Genomic DNA, 21,645 nt, shown 5'->3' with positions numbered 1-21,645 from the left:
TCAGTGATATTTTAACAGGAATGAGCTTGTCCTTTACATATAGATGTAATATGTCCTTTACAGTTGAGAATTTGGAAATAAAAAAAACGTCCTGACAGCTTTTCACGGCGTCCGTGTATTTGATTGTCTCAGAGATCATTGCAATGTGCTGACCTAAGGCAGCCAGTGTCCGTCAGCACTACTTCTAACTTGGCTTCCCAAACAAGGACGGTGAAATATTGTATAAAATGCTTGATATCTTGTCAACGCTGCGACTGTGACTGATTGAATAGCCTAACTCTTTGGACAATTGCCTAAGTCGTTCCTTTCATTCAACTTATCATTAAACTGGTCGAATTCCTACTGTTTATCTGTTGTTATTCTATAAACGTTACAGTCTATTGGTTCGTAATCCGCACTGGAATTTAACCCCGAAATGGCCGGCCCCTGCTAGTTTAGGACGGCAGCCTATGCGGCCCACAGCTACCCGTATACCTTGCCCAGGCTATAGGAAGACCGGTTACGACGTCATTCCCCCCCTGGGCCCCTCCTGTCATTACCATACCATAGAATCTCATTGATCAAGACGGAGAACCGACATTTAATGATACGATGATGTATGCGTAAATTGGGTTGCAAACTGCCATGATCAGAAGTGTAAGGTCAAACTTCTGTTGTTATTCTTTAGGTGTAGGCTGTTGTCATCATCCAGACAGCACTTTGAGGCCAGGATTCAGCAGAGTAGGCTAGGCTACCACCGAGGCTGTATAGGTTGCATTGGGCCTGTTAACCATTATTGTTATCAGTGCTCAGAAATGACACCATTCTATTTACGTGTAGGCTGGTGTAGCCTATGGTCGCCCAATACTAAACATCTCTGGGCTCTCAGCCTTTTGCAATCTGGCATAGCAGCCAAGGCCTGTGTGTCTATACAATCACCCAAATATGCACATTGGCCGTCTTTGCTCTAGTGTGATGTTAAGAGAGGCAAGCCTGGTCTAGTTTGTTTTATAGGCTATCGTTGATAAGCCTAAATAAAGCAATGTCTGTTCTTCCTTTAGAATAAAACTTCGAATTGTTGTCTGGTTGAAGACCAGACTATTTAAGCCTAACCCCCAAATCACGCACACTACTGTGTTTATTTTGCCGTTTTACGCTGTAGCTCATTTACGCAGAGTGTAAACTTAGGGTACGTTTAGCCTAGGGCTACTAGGCTACTGTTCACCTTCCAATAGCTAGTGACCGGATATGCATATTTACAGTTCGTTTATTTCATATCACTCTGTGTGACTGCGACGTAGCCACTGCGGCCATGTGCTATGTCAACAGGTCCCTTGGCACATCGCAAGGGAAACACTCTAGTCCACAATCAAAATGAATTATGTGTGATTGTCACCTCACAACAATGAAGACGCACCGTTATTCACACTCAGTCGCATTTAATGAATACTTAACTCAAAAGAAAGGGAAAGTGCTTCAGGAATCCACCATTCAAGTTTTCAATTCGAGTGCATTTATCCTACACAACGATGATAATACAAAAAAACAAGAATTCACAAAAATAAATATTCAGTTTTATATAAACAACCAGTGATTTCAATTTCGTATGTCAAAAACCTGACCTCAAGTATTGTATCAAAACAGCCTAAAACAGGAGGGGGAGGAGGGGGTAGGGCCCCATGCAGGCCTGGAGCTGCACCACGATGCAATTGTTTACATTGATAGCGTCACTGTCAGAGAGCCATTTGTCTTTACGGTGGAAGGTCCCTCCCAACACGTCATTACCGCCTCCCCCTTCTCCTCCTGATGCGTTCTGAATACGGCATAAGAATAGGCGATTCCTCCAGGGTGGTATATGCCCTCTCTGACGAACACTGCGTATCCCTCTTCGTCTTCTGCACTATAGGCTACACTTCTGACACGCGGATTAGAGGGTGAAAGCTTCTCTCGTGCAACACATGAACTCCTGCAACCCTCACTCTCCCCTTCACTCCCGGCTAGGGTGTAGCCTAGGCATCAAGTCATTTTGAAATTTATGCTTTTATACATACAAACAGTTTGCAGGCAAGACTGCCATGTTCAAGTGTGTGTGATTACTTCTCAAATGGAGTGTGTAAGCCATAGACTAGGTCAGAGAGAGGGAGGAGTGTAGGCTATTTTACACAGACAATCACATCTATACACACTCCTAGAAAATAGTAAAAAATGTGACATTTCTACAATCACCAATCCTATGGTTTCTTTGTTTATGGATGCTGCCTGTTGCAATACTTGTGAAAACCCTGACATCACCACCGGGCTGTTCGCTTGTTGTGATCCGGCAGGCTTTAAGCTGGGCCTCTTTTGTGATACAGAGAAGCTGCAGGAACGCGCGCTCTGCGTTAGAGAAGTTTGAACGTGCACGTTGACATTTAGGTGCAACTTGATGGTTTTCCCTGTGTTTTCCAACTTACTTGTTTTTGGTTGTATATTGAATATCAGGGTAAAAAAAGATATGATACATTCATTCACCAACAACCACGTTTCAAAGGCTATATTTACAAAAGTTAACGTGGCTCGACTAAGTATAGTTTTCCAACCGGACTCACTCATTACATGATGCGCATGTGTATGATGGAACCACGCTTTGTTTATTGGTCTGGGTTGACTTGGAGAGGGGCGATGACTTTGCAGTGCAATAAAGGCCCAGCATGACTAAGGGAATATCATATTTGCTTTGTGCATATGCCTTTTGTCGACGTATAATCTGTAAAGCATGGGCTTTGACATTTAATTTGGTGGAGATTTCTCCAGTTTAATAATATATGTCCCAACTGTAGATTGATCAATTCAATCTGTTAACCTTGTGTGAATATTTGACAATTGAACTCAGTTTAGCATTCTTGCAAATACTGGGATATGGGGTTGGCTAAACAGCATGAGCCCTATATATAGCCTAGCCTACTGACCCTACTAAAACACATCAACATGCCTCACCCCGTAACCAACAGTATCGACTAATGTAACATATGTTCAGTGAATTCTGAGTCTGAATACGTCAATGTAGCGTAACCTTACCTTGTCATACACGTATTCGCAGACCTCCCATTTAATAGGCCACAACCCTAAAGCTCGAACTGTTACAAAGTGCAAAGCGTGTGAGCCTATACCCACTTGTGCTTTTTCCCGTTTCAAAATTACAATAGGCTATACGGTATTGTTAAGACATTGTTTTGGTGCTTGTATTCTATTTGTGTAACCTCGAGTAAATCCCACCCTAATCTCGCCATTTTTGCACAGAATTAATTTTCACAGATTTTCTTGTATAGGCCTAAAATAAAAAGAATTGGCACTTCTTTCAAGGAGGTGTAACTTTTGACTAAAATGCGTGATATGATTAGGTTAGGCCCCAGCCCTGTCCGTCTGATTGTCTGCACAAAGAAGGCCTGTATTGTGTTTGTATCGGCCGTGGCTCTCATAGCTGCTTATGTTCACAATCAAACATAAGCACACCAGGAAATGCTCTGGAGCAATAAAAACAGGGCTGAAAAACAGATCACAACCACTCGGAAAACCACAAGCTCCAGGGTTACATCACATTCCCGGACGGACTTGACTGGAATTGAATATCTGTAGCCCTGTTAGCCATCACAATTCAAAGAAAAATAAGAATATTTGCAAACCATAAAAACAACCACAGGTTTTTGAACATATTAACTGTAAATAAGTGGGTGGTACTGAATAGGAAACCCTGATTTTGTTTGATGGTTGAGACCAACCGTTCCTAGTGTTTGGACAAGATCAGGCCAAATACCAACATGGAGTGTTATTTTATGAGAGGGGGCTCCCCCTCCCTATCACAAACAAAGCACAAATTAATGTTTACTTCACTGAAACCATGGTAGGCCTATCATATAACCCAACAGCCCGTGCGTGCATCAAGGCCAAACAGAAACAATAGTTTTGAAGAAGAAAAAAAGTAGGCCTAATGTACTTTTGCAAAATCGTATAGTCTATATAGCCTATTGCTTATAGCTTATCCAGAGTTCTTCAGTAGCCGTTACTCCCAATAACAGAACACGTCTCTACAGATAGGCATATGTGGGTTCGAGGACTGTCCGTGCGTCATGAAGAACAGAACAACTTCAGAACAACGTGGAATGTTTCAAATCAATTCAACGCAGAAAATAATCCAAATCAACGTTGCAAGGCAAATTGTGCTTGCTTTTCACCTTAAGACTTTTCCCAGGCCATGTTAGGTAGGTTCCCATCCAGTTAACGGTGTTGTATTTTGTTGTTTGTAGAAAAAACATTAACATTTCCTGAATTTCTGGGCGGGTGGGGGAGGGACGGGCAGGCCGCCTGGCTGCCAGCTCCACACGGGGTGGGAGCGAGGGGGCGGCCGGGCGTCCCTCAGAGAGTTCAAAGAGTAAGCGGGGCTCAAATCCCCATCGCTGCCAACGACCAAAGACGGCGGAGACGGGAAATTCGCCATGAAGCTGAAAGGTTTCTTTAGAGACGACGCTACATTGCTGAACGCACGTTTTCGTTTACTTGCTCCCGATAAATCCTCTGTATCCTCGCAATTCTCCGCTTTACCCGTGGGACGAGAATGCGGAGTCTTATCAACTTTAGACACGTTCAGTTTAAGTTGCGTCCTCGAAATTCCAGGTTTTTTCCCCAGCACCAGAGTCCTGTAGTTTTTTCTGACCCTTGCGCCGTTCTTGTACTCCCCCTCTTCGGGACAAGGAGTGCCTTGAGTGCTCCTGCATTCCTGAGAGCGAGTGGGGGACTTTGGAGCCCCGGCAGACCTCTCAATGGCTTTAGTCGTGTTGCTGAAATAGTCAGCATGTTTGATGTCGCCGCTGGGGTATTGGGCATTGTTGATATCCGCCTCGTCTCCTTTGCATTGGAATCCAGAGGCCTGACTGGAGTATTCGTATTCATCATAGCTCTCCTCCACCTTAATTTTCACGTTTTGCAGGACAAACGGGGGCGTCTTTGTTGATTTGCCGCTCTCGGAGTGGGGGCCCACCGATACAAGGGACTCCTCAGACTCGGATTTAATGTTTTTGAGTGGAGAGGGCAAAGTTGCATTTGGGCAAATTTTTGTCTCTTTTTTTAGATTAATGGCCAATGAAAAATGACTATCGGTTGATTTGTGGAGCTTCTTATCTTGGACATGGGCATTGTATGGTCCAGGACCAAGGGAGCATTTGCTTGCGTGCCCCGGTGTCCTGCTTGGGGGAAACACTTTACTCCTGCTCGGACAATGTGATAGGCCCTCTGCGTAAAAGGCTGAATTCGCCGGTTCAGCTCGCTTGGGGTCACCGTGAACCTCTGAAACTTTCCCCCCTCTAGTCTCCGTAAAAAAGCTCCCTCGCCCAACGGGCAAAACGAATTTGGGGGGTTGTTCGGCCTCCGAGTTCAGCTTAACCTCCCTGTTGGCTGAGTCATATCTCTCATGTTTCCTGTGCATGTCATAGTCCACGTCTGCTTTTCCTCCCTGGCCCGAGGTTCTGTGTGGCGGCTGCTGGTGGTTGTAGTGGAAAGTAGGCTGCAGAACCAAAGGTGCTTTACTGTTGAGAGTTTTAGTGTTCGCGAGAGAAGCGAACCTCGCCCGTCTGAAGCGGGTGCTCTGGACGGAGACCTGGCTGGACACAGAGCTGGAGTCGGATTGAGAGGAGCTCTCCTCGTCCGAGCTGACCTCGGAGCTCTCAGACGGGCTGTCATCCTCCTCCTCATCAGAGGTCCCAGAGTTGCTACTAGTTGACAAACTTGACCCAAAGTCCGAGTCGTTGTTGACATGCTCCGAAAGGGAGCTCGACTCGGTATCGCTGCTGCAGCTCTCCTGGAAACCCTGCTGGTGGTGGTGAGGTCCGTGGTCCAGGTAAAATTCGTGACCAAGGTGAAAAGTGCCCAGAGTCTCGCTGCTGGGTCTTTTTGGCTTGCTGCAGCACTTTGGCTGCACAATGAGGACCGGAGGGTGATGCGTGTGTCTGCTCCTACTCCACAACTGCCTCGCGCTGTCCCTGCCGCCGCCCCCCTCGCGCCTCCTCTTCCTTTTGTGAAGTAGGTCGCTCGCTGCGCTCGAGAGCTTGGACTGAGCAGCAATGGCGGACTGAAACAGCACCGGCTGCCTACTCATTACGCTCCTGAAAAACGAGTGTCTCTGGTTAATTGCAACGCGATTCCCCGTTATCTGAGCTGTTTCATAGTTTTTAAAGGGTTTGCAATTGGACTTCGTGACTGAAGAGTATTCCTGATTGTGTTTTTTATTGTAAATTTGAGGTAGATTGGAGTCGGGAGGTTGAGGGACCTCTCTCCTGCCGGCTTTGTTGTTAAGGGGCAGAGTCTGTGGAACGCTGTGCAAACTGAACCAAACTTTCTCCTTCCATAACCTGGGGTGTTTGTCCGGATGGAGCTGCCCCTCTCGCGCATCCCCCGCGGAACTCGCCTTTACCTTTCTTTTGTTGGATTTTAACACGCGCTCAGTTTTACAGGAAAAATAGAGAGCCTCGACATCCTCCCGTGATATGAGAGTACATTTAGCCGCATGAAAGGCGATAGAATTTATTGCTTTGAGCTTTCGCAGTTCCTCCAGATCACAGTGATGCTTCTTCACGTTTAAGTGGTCCATCCGCTTGTGCACAGTGGTCCGAGGAATATTCTTCAGAAGGTCAGTGAAGACCTGAGAAAGAGCAAACATTTGTTTGCCTTTGATTAGCAGGTAACCCAGTTTCACTCCCTGCATTTCCTCAAAACCACACTCCAAGTCTCCCATGATTGTTCTCCTCTATTGTATCAATCCCTGCATTGTCCTCAGCCAAAAAGAAAGCGAATAAACTTAATGTGTTGTAACTCAAGGCATGATGAGTCGACCGTAGAGGATGCCGCTTAGATCTCCACGCTGCTGCGTCATCAAGAACCAAACTTTGACATGTAGAGTTTAAATGGAGTTGGTGTTGAATGGGCTGAATAAGCCGACTACATCCGTCCCTTGACTGTGGCTCGGACCCGGCATGGTAGAGGAATGCGAGGGATGTGTCCACCAGGCCGGCTGCTGCCTGTCTGCTCTCCCCTACCTGCCTCCGCCGGCTCCACTCCCCTCTGACCGATGCAGGACGAGTGGAAGGTGTGCGCTACTGCCACAGCGAGAGGGATAAAAAAGAGGAGAAAGAGAGAGAGAGAGAGAGGGGGTAGTGAGAGTGGGAGCGAGAAACAGAGAGAGAGAGACAGGGGGAGGGAGGGAGAGAATAAGAGCCAAAATGCAGCTGCTATTCTGGCTGCTGGGTTAGAGGGGAGGCGCGCGAAGCCAGAGACACCTTCATCAATTAATGCCCTCACAGTCGAAGCCGATTGGACACTGCTGACAGGTGATGCAATAAAAATGGATATTCCTCCCCTCGGCCACCCCCACTCACCCTATTACAATTGCTTACCATTGTACCCGCAACCCCCGTTATTTAAGTTAATAATACAGAAATGACACGTTCATATTTCAGAATTGTTATCTAAGGGACGCCGTTGAAAAACGATACTCCTAAGTCATATAGCCTAGGTTATGGGTAGCCTGGGACGCGATCAGGTCAGAACGTGACATTGTTGAGGGGACTATGATGGAACATGCATACCCCCAAATCGAGTTAGCCTATGGTGCTTCTACGTAGCCGTCTGGGAAGTAGGCTATAGGCTATATGCAATAATCTCGGTAAATTTGACTGGAATTCAATGCAAAGAAAGACATTTGCAGTTTTCCTAGAGAGTAGTAGGCTACATATCCTTTTGTTCTCTCCAAATTTAGGCTACAGTTGGTTTTGGCACAGCACGTGCACGAGGAAATGAATAGCCTACCAACTTACCCAAATTGAACGCCCAATTAGAAAGGTTGCTTTTTCAACGCATTATAGGCTATCGATTTAATTGTTTGTCAATTTATAGGCTTTATTTTCCTTTTCATACCCTGGTCGATATTGGCTCGGGTAGTGATAGGATAAGAAGTGTGTGTGTGTGTGTGTGGGGGGGGGGGGGGGGCATACAGAGAGAAAGCGAGGGGAAAATGAGCAAAGCTTTGCGAGCGCGTGTGGTGTGTGTGTGTGTGTGTGTGGTGTTTAAGGAGATCTACATCCTCGGAATACTGAGGCACGGGAAAGCCATTTGACAGGCGCAGCATACAATTCACGTTTACATTTAGGCTACTTTAGTGGGTCAGTCTTGCCGATAAAATATCAGCGCTATATATATAGCCTATATCCAGCCCCTGGTCCCTATGTTACCAGTTTTACGATGGCAAAACATACACAACGAGACGGGTGATTAGACAGGGAACAGCTCGTGCTTTCACGTGCTGTTGAAAGTGCACAGTCAGGGTTGCTATTCCCAGGGCCGCCTCCTTCCGTAAACTTGATAAGAATTATTATCTTAGCCACATTAAGTTAAAATAATTATATTTAAGCCTAGGCAAATTACATGACCCAACATAAGCATCTGTGAGTGTGTTTGCGCGCAGGCGTGTTTTTGTGTTGCAAGTTGGAAAACAGGCAAAACATTGGTACCGTTATTTTATTTTTATACAGTTTTTTTTCCCCCCATTTTGTTTGATGTGAGCATTAAACAACCTAGGCTTGCATTGTTAATACAGAAAAAGAACGTCTGCGCACACACACGCACACACACACACACACACACACACACACACACACACACACACACACCATCCGCTAATGTCTTTATGCATAATGAGAGCTGATGGAGGAAAGGGAGCTGGGCAGACAGAGACGCGTCACTCACAAAATGTAAAATACCCAGTAATGGGTTGTTAAGTGTCGCTTGTGTGTCGGGGTGGGGACTTCATCAAAGAATTATGCCTTATGCTTGTTTAAATTGTGCTTCGCTTATTTGGTCAGTAGCATTGTTCGACATTTTGTTAGTTCCGACTGGAGAGAGCAAAGCTTCAAGGCCCATTCGACGCAGTAAGCAGGAGAGGCCGCAGGACGCACGATCGCGCTATTAAGATGAAATATGTGGCAACGACGATCTAGGACATAGGAGTAGCCTGCACGTCACAGTTTATGTAGGCTACAATGACCTGGCTGTATTTCTTTGTGTGTGTAGATGGTGGGAGGGCGTTGATGTGTCTTGTTAGGAGGACTGGATAGCGGTCCAAATGGCGGCCACAGGTAACTCATCACACCAAATAGCCATAGGCCTATAGGCATAATCTTAGTTCATAAATAGGCCTACCCTGGCCCAACCTAGGTAAATAGCCTACCTGACCAAGTTGCATTGACTAGGGAGAGGGGGAGGAGACTGTGATTTTGAAATCCACATCCAGCCTATAAATCTTCCATAATAACATACCTTTTTTTTTTTTTTTGCAGCGTTTCAGTACTGGTGCATTTTGCGCCCTAACTTTGATGGACTTGTGTGATTTGCAACCTCTATGTGGATTTGAAGGCTAATGCGTTTTTAATCATCCGGATTTTTAGCAACAAGGACAACAATAGGCGGTAAAAAAAGAATCAATAATAATAATATCCAGTGATAATAACAATAATAATACCGAAAGCCTAAATAAAGTGTCATAGTAAACCTAGGCTACACTATTACCTTGAGTTTTTGGTAATTGTTTGTAGGCTAAGTATAATAGCCAATTTCTCTTGAAGGCAGATGGACACAAAATGTAGCTATAGGCTAATGAGCTTGATTTGACAGCTGGACCTACCCACGTGATATTGGCCTAGATTAGCATACCATCGTGTCGTTTTTTTAAAGTTTTTTTTTTACCACTATTGCTCACGATTCATGCTTAGGTTTGTTTATTCAACAGAACCTCTTCCTCTTGTACAGATCGAGGCAGGCGTACAAGCTGGAGCGCATCCCGGCCCATATCCTCGCTGAGAGGAACCATTGAGCGGTGTCTTCAGGACAATCAGGGGGAGTGTGGTCTGACTGTACCTTGGCCCACGTCTGTGTCTGTTCGTCCCATGTGAATGCAACTAAAAGAATAGGCTAGCGTTAGCATTTTCGTGTGTGTGCGCGCGCCTGCGTGCGTGTGAATTTCCGTGTGTGTTGTATGTGTGCGTGCGTGTGTGCTCGCGTTTATTGTTTAAAATAGTAGGCTACAGGCTACTTTAACCACAGTTATTGTGGTGAGTGGCAAACGACTATGTCAATAACAAAAAAGCACATACGCACTAGCCCGAAACAGAACAGTGCAACCTGGTCAATTTATATTCCATCATCTGCAAGTCAGATCCACAATATGAAGTAGGCTAGGCTACATTGTGGTTGAACGGACAAAGAGGAGAGAAAACTCTCTACTGCCCAAGGCCTGTGGTCCTTGGGGATTATGCCTCGACCTGCTGGGCTACAGTGCACAACGCCCTGCCAGAGAAAGTCACAAAGAACCGGGGTGAACGGCCGTGTGTGCACTAGGCTATATGCTACAGGTCCTGCACGTGCAAACGAGTCCTCGCGTTTCCTCGCGCTGCGATTTGACCCCGCCATGCTGCCCGTCACTACAACGGCCATATTGCACGCAGCACTATACTGGAGACTACAGCATCACTCTTCTGACGCAGTCCGACACGTCCGGATAGTAGATTTCAAGATTTTCTCGTCTAATGCTCCAAATGTGTAAAGCCCGTGGTTATTAGCCCATTCAACGATGTAGATATAGGCCTACCAACCTAAAGCCATTCCCTTCTAGCTGAATCGTGACTGAACAACCTCAATAATAAATCCAGCACCCATTTCAATTGAATTGAAAGAGTTAGGCTACATTTGCGGCAATGAGCCTTAAAATATTTCACTTCATATTTTAGCTTTTTTGGGTGGGTGGGCGGGGGGCGCTGACAACATCGTGCACACAGAACACGCACACACACACACACACACACACACACATGCACGGAGTGAGTGGCATAATTCTTGGTAGGGCATATAGGCTAACTTCTCTGTTTTGCGTAAACAATTAGATCCAGTGCTTTATTGCAAACGTTCTATGACGGGGCTAGGCGGCCCAGGTTAAATATAACTCTTTTCTGTTGACAATTGTAAAGTTTTGACAGATTTCTAACCTGCAAACCGCAAAGTCTTGCCGTTATGTGGCCTAATTATCCGACATATGGCCTACGTGAATAGGCTCAAGAGCAAAGAGTAGCCTATCTAGAGCATTGATGTATTTATCAGAAAATGAACCAAAGAATAGGCATATTCTTAAGGAACAAAGCATCGTGCCTAACTTTGGATTTTGAAATTTACTGTGCTATCCCCCTTTGCAAGAGATTGGAATGTTGCAAATGTGTTGGCTTATATAAACGTTGTTGTGGCATAAACATGTAGGATTGTTCATCCGCTTTTACAGCCAGTTGCAAGAACAGCCACTTAGTAGGCTACCTTGCTTTCTACTCTCGGAATTCAGCACTGGGATGAGGACGAGACGTGACCGGCGCTGGCCACGAGAGGATCCCCATAGCGGGAGCTATTACAACGGCGTACCGAGTCTGTTGGTGGCAGGGGACATACCGTAACCGGCAAACTAGCCTCGTTCATTCCCCGAGGCGCACATTCATCATTCACGCAGATATGTTTGTTGTAATGTGCACGCGGGAGTTTGGCGAGGAGCAAGCAGAGCGCAAAGTTTGATGGAGGAGATAGACGGTAAAGCGAGTGGAAGGTAGGGGGCACACCCAAACTCACTCTCTCTCTTACACACACGCACACACGCGCGCGCGCACACAGTCATGCCCGCGTTCAAAACAACAGCCGACCCCGAATTGGACCAACTTTGTTGTCTTGTGGTAAACCATTTATTGAGAATTTTGAGAAAATATTATCTGTATGTAATTATGCTAAATCAATTCCAGGCTATACTTTGAATGACCACTAATGGTGGTGTGTTTCCTATGGAAATATGCTACACGATAGAGCCTAGCCTATAAGGCAATTGAAAACATCACTAATCTGCAATTTAAAGAGCCCAAACACTCCCAGGTTTCCCCACGTGTGAAAACCTGACCACAGAACAGACTTCCGTCAACCGTGGTTAAATAGTTGAATAGGGTAATAACACTTCTCTGGTATGTTTCGGTGGAAATGCAAGACGGTGACTTGGTGAGGTGGGATTTACAGCAGCAGTCTCCCGTTCCTCTCTTCCACACAGCTCAGAGGTGCTTTTAACAAAACGTGCCGCCTTTTCCACCCCCCAGCTCATTTGTTTTGCATTCACTTTTATGGAGACACGTCCAAGCACTTGTAGAGTATACTTTTTATGACAGACTCACTGCCCATGCCAAAACAAGAATTCCACGGGTCCTATCCCTACAAAGAATGTAATTTTACATGCCACCCGACCCTGTAGTGTGACTGAACTGCGGTGAGTGGGGGTTCTTTAGTCATCGTGTTGTGTGTTTGTATTTCTCGTGCCACCGCGTTACCCAAAGTGCGGACATTCCTGGAATCAATTCAATAATTATCATAGTATAATAATGAAATTATTTGGATCCAAAGTGATTAGGCGACAAAGTCGCATTTCAAACGGCCATATTATCCCTGTTCAGTATATAGCCTATTCATGCTGGTGGTTGTCCCTTGGTTTATCAACATTTCATTGATAAAGATGAAATAGCCTATAGTAGCCTAATTTTCCCAAGCGTCATGAAAGTGTGGCGCGCGCGCACACACACACACACACACACACACACACACAATTAAGGGAATGGCATGAGACAGACCGGTGAATGTTTGTTTCCTGAGCTGTGCCTATATCACCACGATTTAGGAAACGTGAGTCTAGTGAAGCAATACTGATACTGTGAGAGGCATATAGCGTAGCTAGGCCTAGTTTGGCTATAGGCTACTAGTCTCACGAGGGTTGTTTCCACAATAGGCGTAATGCTCAATTGGTTTCACCCCAAAAAATCGCACACTCTAACCCTAACCCTTCTCCTCATTCCCAAGGAGAAACAACAACAGCAAGAAAGATCGAGACAGAATCACGCCAAGCAACACCCTATGAGCTCGAGCAGGTTATATGCCAGCAACACCCTATGAGCTCGAGCAGGTTATATGCCAGCATGATGGAGTTCAGGGAGCTCTCTCTCTCTTTCTTTCTTTCTCTCTCTCTCCCACCGCGCTAATCACTAATTACACACCGTGTAATTATAGGCTACGTTTCGGTTTTTGTTAGAACTAGCAGCCGATGAAGTAAGCTGCTGACGCCAGGTTGTGTCTGTTATATTTAAGCAATAGGCTATGTGTGTGCTTGAGTGCTGACAGGCTTGAGAATCTTTATAATCATATAGGATGGAATTCACTATAGGCTAGGCTACATTTGGGAGTTGTTTTAATGAAAACACCTTTAGTCGCCCTCCTTTATGAGCTTGATTGTTTAAAACTGTGATTTGTTGCCTTAATAAAAATTTAACTAACTCATCTGGTGACATTGTAATTTAATATAGCCAATTATAGGTACATCTATATTAATGTATGAAGGGCTACAACATCTACTGTAGACACCTTTGATTCAGTGTTGGTCAAGCTGTCAGCCATCGCTAACAATGTCCCAAGGCCTATGCAGTTTTGAATGGGCCTTTGAGCGACGTTAACAGTCAAACTGCTGACATAAGAACATTTTTCATACAATACGGGCAAAGACGTAGGCCTAGTTACAGTAGCCTTTATACTTTTGTGGTGGAAAAAACACAGTTCAGCGGTATAACCTCCATCTTGTCTTCGGTAGGCCTATGTGACCTAATGTGAAATTGTTAAGCCTACGTTAACTTCTAGACAAATCGCCATGTTAGATCCACGACGTGGAAGGTTCGACGCCCACCAGGCGTATGGCCATATGGTTTATTAATGTAATTATTTGGTTAAATACAAATCCAGTTTGTAAGTGTTATCTCTGATTGGAGAAAAAAGTAGTCTGTAGGCCTATAGGATATAGCTATTCATTATATGATTCTTTATACACTAAATACCCCTGATAGACGACTTAGACAGGCATAGGCTAAACGGCAATGGACCACCTGTCCTGTGATGTGCTCTGAAATGCACGACAGACTGCAGACCTGTTTGGCCCTGATACCAAATCGTAGGATTTCCAATAACTCAACTCAACTTTATTTGTCCCCGAGGGGCTACTGGTTCTGTGGCAAGCAGACAAAACAAGACAGACAAAACAAGACAATACAGTACATAGATACACATACAGATACAAGCCTGGCTGAAAAGGCAGTACTAAAGTGCATGATCATCATCGTCAACCAACGTCCAAATGACAATATCATCATTGTCAACAACAACACCACAACATCAACATCACTCCCTCTATGAGAACCCAGTGGTAAAAACTATCAACCAAACAATTTGCATAAGTAGAGAGGATCATTTCAGCTAATGTACCAAGGCCATATCTTAAAGTCGCACAGAAATGAAAAAAACATTCTGTCCCATTTTGGTTCACATAAATGGTCATAGTGTTCACATATTCAACGATGTATGCCCCCAAAAATACAAAATTCTACTTTTGTTGTAATCGTATATCAAAGTAGGCTATATAATTTCTTACTTCCTGGAAAACGGTAGATCACGTGCAATTACGACACCAGGTACCTTAGATTTTAGGCTAATAATCTCACGACTTCCACCCTGTCAATCAAAACGTCAACTACTCTGCAGCCTCAAGTGTTGAATATCCCGCCTGCTCGATCACGTTCCAATAGGGAGGGAAAGTGAAAACATGCGCCCCTAGCGGATTTGTTCCTATTAGAGAGGAGTTTCAATCTAAACTCCCATAGACTGGATTTTCTAATAATTACTACGAAGCCATTTCGGTGAAGTTATCAAAACAAAAAAGTGTCTTTACAGTAATAACCTACTAACCGTGAGAATTTCAAACAGTATTTCGCCTTCTTTCAAATGTTCGAAATTGCTCCATTCCTCCAGTCAAAGTCAGTGCAATTTAAGAAAAATATTTTCATAATTCGGATTGTGATTGAAAATCAACTATGATCACCAGAATCAATAAAGTTTGTCTCCAAGTATTTGCCGTTTAAGGCATTCTACTAACTTTTCGGTGTCGACCAAGATATAATTTTTCAAAAGACGTGTCTATGAGAAATCCCATTCATTCTCTCGGCATTAGGAATGCTACCACTAGGGGGCAATGAGATTACTTTCCCTCCCTATGAAATTAATCTAAACGTATGTCTCGCCCTTGCAGCCCGTTTCAGGCGGAAATACGTCAAAGTACGGAAGCAAGATCTTCTCCAACTTCTCTTTCGGTGTATCTTTAATCTAACTCCTCAGTTTAGTGACACACATCGAGATAATTATCACTAGGCTATTGTGCGATGGTGAACCTGTCATCATCTTTGCAAGCTAGGCCTATATCTTCAGTGCCCACAATCAAAGCATAGTTTAGCTCAGGTTCACAGTAGTGTATTTTAGAATAGGCCTTATAGGCTAGGCTACTCTTAAAACCTTACAATATTTCTGCTATTATGATGGCAGAAGATAAATGTTCACGCTTTGGATTTTACAGATAGTAAATTGGAGGCTATAGGCTAAATGTAGCCCAACATCAGATAAATTAGCCTATATGTCTATAGACTGAAGATGAATGTGGGCATGCCTGTGCCAACCATGATGACTCAGGACCTGTACCTTGTAGGCTACCCTAAAACGGACCCTGAGCTTCCATTAGTAAATCCCGTTAAAGGCACTACACAGTAATGATTGGAGGCAGTGTTGAGGTAATTTCCTATCTTGGATGGACCATCTTGTCTCCGAGAATATGCCGCACATGTACGGTTAAACTTAGACTTAATCAAATGCAAGTTGTAAAAAAGCATTTGCAATTTCGGTGTTTCAGTAGCTAGGGCCCCTTCAACAGCTGCCCCCTCCCTCGCCTGCGTTTGTTCTGTCCTGCTCTAATAGGTTTTTCCCTGCCACACACAATTCACTTTTTTCCTCTTTCTTGCTCCCCTTCCCCTTTCCCCCTTTTTGTTCAGTGTCGACTGGAGCATTTGAGCAATTTGAAATTAAAGCAAACAACGGGCAGGCACTCCCAGGGACCTCTCGCTCGCTCACCATATTACACAGAGGACGCTCGTGTGCTCTCGTGCATTATTGGCAAGTCATTACGTTTCTCTGGAAACCTAGAGCAGCCTGGGCGCTTAGAGGAGTCAGCCATGCACGCGGCAGCTGAGCGTGTGAAGTATGTACAGTGGCAAAAATGTATGTTTTGTATATGTTACGCGTTGTATTGACACATAACACATCCAGTCCCAATCAAAATAACGTGTTTCTTTCTCCTGACAGTGTTAGTTGTCGTCTCCATAAGCATGTTAATCACGACAATCACCATATATTTTTCCACTGCACAAAACATTTCACCTTTCGTTGCACATAGGTCTATATATTTGATAATACATCTTGTAAAATAGGTGGGCCTATCTTAAAGCCGCACAGAAACGGACGTTTGAGATCATCTAACTTCCGTAGTTTGACGTATTTCCGACGCAAACAACCTATGAGGGTGGGACATATGTTTAGAGGAATTTGATTGGAAAATTGACAAGTGGACGGGTTTTAAGAACAGATTCGATAGAAGGATAGCGTTGATTGACGGGTGGATGTCGTGAGATTATTGGACTAAAATCTAAGGTACCTGTTGTCGTAATTGCACATGACCTACCGTTTTCCAGGAAGTAAGAAATTATAGCCTACTTTGATATAAGATTACAACAAAAGTAGAATTTTTTTTGGAATACATTGTTGAATGTATGACCAATTACGTGAACCAAAATGGGACAGAATGCTTTTTTCATTTCTGTGCGACTTTAAGAAAAAACAACAAATCGTATGGCCTAGAAGATGGTGTGTGTCTGTCTCTCTCTCTCTCTCCACACGCAACGTGCACACACCTGATTATGATACTTCCACTACACAGCGTGCGCGCGCACACACACACCAACACCTGACAACACTCGGAACAATTAAACACTATGCACAACTGTATACTTGCACGTTATTTAATTGCACTGCCTACATCATGGACACAGACATAATCATCCATGATCGGATGGGATAAGCACAGATGAGGGTGATACTAGACTGCTAGACTACGGGTAGTATAGTATATTGCCAGTTTGGGAACATTTAAATGTCAAGCTGTATCTAGGACTTGGACGAGGAACTGATTAGCACTGATAATGACTTGCCAATAATGCGCGAGAGCGCACGGGCGTCCTGTAGCCTAAGTACAAGCGATTACAATAATTCCAATGTACCTGTACCCGTAGTCTACTTGTTACACATGGCAAATAAAGTTTGTATTATATTCTACTACACACACACACACACACACACCATCAGCACTATCCAGTGGGGGAAGGTTCAAAGCATACATTGCACATGTGCAAATTAGAATCTTATAAGTAATAATATTAGTCCTAAACGTAATATTGTGTGTGTCTATGGGCTGAGGCTCATTCTCTTTCTTGGCTACATTATTGCACACGTAGATCCCTCATCATATCAATAATTTGTTACAAAGTTACCGATAATCATAACCTCATGGCGCTACAAGTTTACAAAGCATTGCCATGTGGAACCAAAATGGCCCAACGCTTTCCCCCAACCAATCGCTGCCCTGTAGGCACGCACGCATTCATCTTACGTGCTACGCACTTCCACTTCCCCACGACGAGATCTCCCCTTCTCGATCGCGCCATGGAGTGGACATTGTGCTGAAAAAATACGGTGTCGAGAAGGGATGTAAACACGACTAAAACATGATCCTTCGCCCAACTGGGACTTAAAGCGGTGTCGTAGGGGACAGATGAGTGTCTTCTTTTAAGGTTTCGGCCCATCTTCATCGTACTTGCATGCTCGCTTTCTTCGTAGATGGTCTCCAGCGAGCTGTGTCTGGCAGCGGACGACGACTTCTTGGCGAATAATATGAAGGAGATGATTGGAGGTTGCTGCGTGTGCTCAGACGAGAGAGGCTGGGCAGAAAACCCTCTGGTCTACTGCGATGGACATGGTTGCAATGTGGCTGTTCATCAAGGTAAAATCTTTGATGCGGGCTAGATGGCTAGCTAGCATAATATAACTAACAGCGCTAGCCTGCTAACGCAGTGGTGTTTTAGGACAGTAACGAGTAAGCTAACAACGTCAGTGGTTGTCATTTAGCTAGTACTAGCTACCTGGCTAGCTAATGTCACCGGCCAACGTTAGCTAGCTAGTTAGCTGGGCTAGCCAAGGTTACCGTACCGGGTTCAAACCGGTTCTGCTTGTACCACGGATGACTTTGCTGCCACTAACTAGGGACATTCAAATCAGCGGTTCTCTTCATACACTTTGGTTGGTTGATGATGGCCCAGTCAGTGTTGGAATGGAGGAACCGTGTAACGTTAGCTAGCCTAGCTAAAACACCGACTAGCTACAGCCAACTACGAGCTACTCATGCATCACCAACCGTAGCTACTGCAGGTAAGTTAGCACTAGCTAGGATAGCTAACGTACGATAGATAACGTTAGTGCTACTAACTGATATATTTTCCGAATGAGTTGGCTAGGGATTTACGCTAGATAGCTAGTCCTAGCAAGCTAAGTCAAGTGCAGACTAGTTAGATTGTATCTATAATAGTGCTATATTGCATCAACTGTCTATTACTTTTTCTTGACAGCTAGGTTCAGTCGTATTTTTGTATTCAGCACCAACTAGCTAACGTAAGCAAAGTGTAGGGTAATTTATACAGGTTGTCATTGAACAATATGTTGTAGATATATTCAGCTAACGTAGCTAACTTGTTAGCTGCTTTGCACACTAGCAAATACAATAAAATATACACTTAGTTTTTGTAAACAGCACCACGTTCCACAATTAACTTGCATGGGCAGGTTGAGGCTGGCCACCTGCAAACCCAACTGCGAGTAGGATATGGTGTCAGAAAGCAAAACAATGAAACCGTCATTCTAAAGGTTTAGCTTCAACCCCTAGTTGTCTAGATGGAACGCTTTGATCTGATGGCTGATATTTGATAATTGCTATTCACAGTAGCAGTAATATCAGTCAATTACATTACATACATAGCCTGGTTATCGACTCTGGCACAATGCCATCCAATATCGGCCAGACTGTTGTCTGCGTCCATGAAGCCCTGTAGACCTACTGGTAATAGGAAGGCCCAATTTCCCCCGTTAGTTTTTGTGTGTTCTGTGAACTTGAATGGGTGAGTAGTTTCATACCTGCTTATTGTAGTGTGTTTTGTATGTGTTGTGGGGTGATGACTGTGATTGACCACCTTGTTTTCTTGTGGTGTCCAGCTTGCTATGGCATTGTGCAGGTGCCCACTGGACCCTGGTTCTGCAGGAAGTGTGAATCTCAGGAGAGAGCAGCGCGAGTGGTGAGTTACCCCTAGGGATGTCACAATACCAAATGTAGTAGTCGGTACGAAATCCAGTGAAATTCCACAATTCTAGATACCCAATTAGATACCACAGTAAAAAATAAAAAAAAATCTCATGTAGCCTACTTCAACATGCCGCCTACTTTATTAAAAACATCAACTTCTGTCTGATACTGTACTGTGAAGGGAAGATTGAGACCTCAATTATCAGGTAGCCTTGCTCAATGACTAAGAAAACAGCAGGATACACAGGCATTATGCAAAATAAACAGACCTGATTTGCTGAAATGTTTCAAGGCTTGAGCCAAAACGATCATAAGCTTAGCTACCTATGTCTGCATATATTTTGCGTTGGCTGATGTGTTCTATCTAGCAAAAACAGTGTATTTTTCACAGCACATGGTGATGAGGTACTCACACACACAGTGACAGAATGCAACCTCCGCACAGGAAGGTGGCGCTGTAGAGGCCACGAAGGCCCGGAGACCTTGCTGTGAGGCGACAGTGCTAGGACAGTTCTAGGTACTGTACTAGGTCTAGGACAGTACAGTACTAGGTACTGCGCCACCATGCCGCACATGAGCGAATTTGGGGTTCAGCGTCTTGCTCAAGGACACTTCTGCACACTCCAGAAGCTGGGATTGAACCGGAGACCTTGCGATCCCCAGCCGGCCGCTCTACCTCCTGAGTTATGGGCCGCCCCCGGCTGACAACCAAGACGATTGTGATTGGTATAAAATAATACAGCATTTCTCTAATGGACGCAGCCATTTCTCCAGCGCTGGAACAGCGTAAACGAGAACCGAGTGCCACAGGACCGAGTGTAACGTTTATATCTATAATAATAATAATAATAATAATAATACATCAAACTTGTATAGCACTTTTCATAGTACTCAAAGTCGCTTTACATGGCACAATACAATACATAGCTTTATTAAATCAGAAATGGTGATTACTGTGATTGTGCATTTGCAAGCAAGCCGTCGAGGCTACATACATAATAGTACTGTTCAACATAAGGCAAAGGTCTAAAGTTAAAGATGAAAGTAAGCGCTCTGTTATTGTAGACAGTGTTAATACCGGTGTTGTCATGGGTATATTAGGCAGAGGGAAAAAATCCACACCTTGACATCCCTAGTAGAATACCTACTTGTATCAATATTCACAGAACACACAACACAAAGTGCCTGCTTCATGGTGCAGAATAACTAGCTATCTAGTAACTAGCCTAGCCAATTTAACTACACTAAGTAAAATGGTGTGAGCTAGCTTATCATCTCTCCTTTTTTTTTCTTCTTTTTTTTAAAGATATTTTTTAGGGCTTTTCAGCTTTAATGGTATAGGACAGTGTAGAGAGACAGGAAACGTGGGAGAGAGAGAGGGGAGGACAAGCGGCACAGGACCCGAGCTGGGGAATCGAACCCCGGTCTGCCGCGCGAAGGACTAGCGCCTTCATATGGTGCAAACCTTACCCGGTGAGCTACCGGGGTGCCCCATCATCTCTCCTTTAAACTAAAGTCTGGCTAGGTAACTCTGGCGGCTGGAGCAATATTTTATAGTCCTCTAAATTTAAGACAAATTATGGAAAATTTTGCAATATTCCACGCTTTACAATTACTTCCATTTTTATTGCCCCAATTCCCTGATTCCATCCATTTTTTCCACATCGCAGAAATCATAGGGCCCTAAGTAGGGCTACGTTAGGCTAACAACGTTAGTTAAGTCTAGCTAGCTTTGATGGTCTTGCGTGTTTCTAGCTGCAAAAAACATTTAGGCGGCTGTGGCTCAGGTAGAGCGGGTCATCCAATGACCGCAGGGTCGGTGGTTCGAATCCCTGCTCCTCCTGTCCACATGTTGAAGTGTCCTTGAGCAAGACACAGAACCCCAAATTGCTCCCAATGATCAGGCTAGCACCTTGCATGTCAGCTGCCATTGGTGTGTGAATGGGTGAATCAGTGGCCAATGTAAAGCACTTTGGATAAAAGCGCTATTTAAGTGCAGTCCATTTACTGCCAAAATACAGTCCAAATATTCTACTGGCTTCAATGATGACCAAGAAACCACTACTACGTTATTTCCGAACTATTGGCTGAGGTGAAACTTTTACTAGGTGAAAATTAAAGGACATGGCCAAGATTTTGGGAAATACGTTGTTTTCCATCTTCCCTGGGGTTAGACAAGCAGTATGGAGCATTTTCAACTCTGTGCGTGCAATATGGAGTGCCGAGACCTGTACCGAGTAGCCTAGCTTAGCGGCATT

At 44.4% G+C, this 21,645-nt stretch overlaps 2 protein-coding genes across 2 annotated transcripts in view; one reads left to right on the top strand and one right to left on the bottom strand.

Moving 5' to 3' along the window:
- Window positions 1–3,895: 3,895 nt before the first annotated feature.
- skida1 (SKI/DACH domain containing 1) lies at window positions 3,896–6,742 on the bottom strand (the record flags this gene model as incomplete). The annotated part of the gene is made up of 1 exon (XM_084454522.1): window positions 3,896–6,742. The coding sequence occupies one exon, from the start codon at window positions 6,740–6,742 to the stop codon at window positions 4,271–4,273; it is 2,472 nt and encodes an 823-aa protein (XP_084310648.1). The 3' UTR covers window positions 3,896–4,270.
- A 10,968-nt stretch (window positions 6,743–17,710) lies between these two features.
- mllt10 (MLLT10 histone lysine methyltransferase DOT1L cofactor) overlaps window positions 17,711–21,645 on the top strand; it is a gene marked incomplete at its 3' end in the record, with an annotated part of 41,468 nt that continues 37,533 nt past the window's right edge. Inside the window, exons 1-2 of the mRNA XM_084454511.1 lie at window positions 17,711–18,037; window positions 19,300–19,379. Of these exons, the coding sequence (XP_084310637.1) occupies window positions 17,875–18,037; window positions 19,300–19,379 (243 nt within the window). The 5' untranslated portion in view covers window positions 17,711–17,874. The remainder of the gene's footprint in view (window positions 18,038–19,299; window positions 19,380–21,645) is intronic.

This window comes from Borostomias antarcticus (genome assembly GCF_949987555.1).
Source record: "Borostomias antarcticus genome assembly, chromosome: 2".
In the NCBI taxonomy this organism is placed as follows: domain Eukaryota; kingdom Metazoa; phylum Chordata; class Actinopteri; order Stomiiformes; family Stomiidae; genus Borostomias; species Borostomias antarcticus.
The sequence above is the reverse complement of the archived record's forward strand: the minus strand, read 5'-3'. Positions and strand labels throughout refer to the sequence as shown.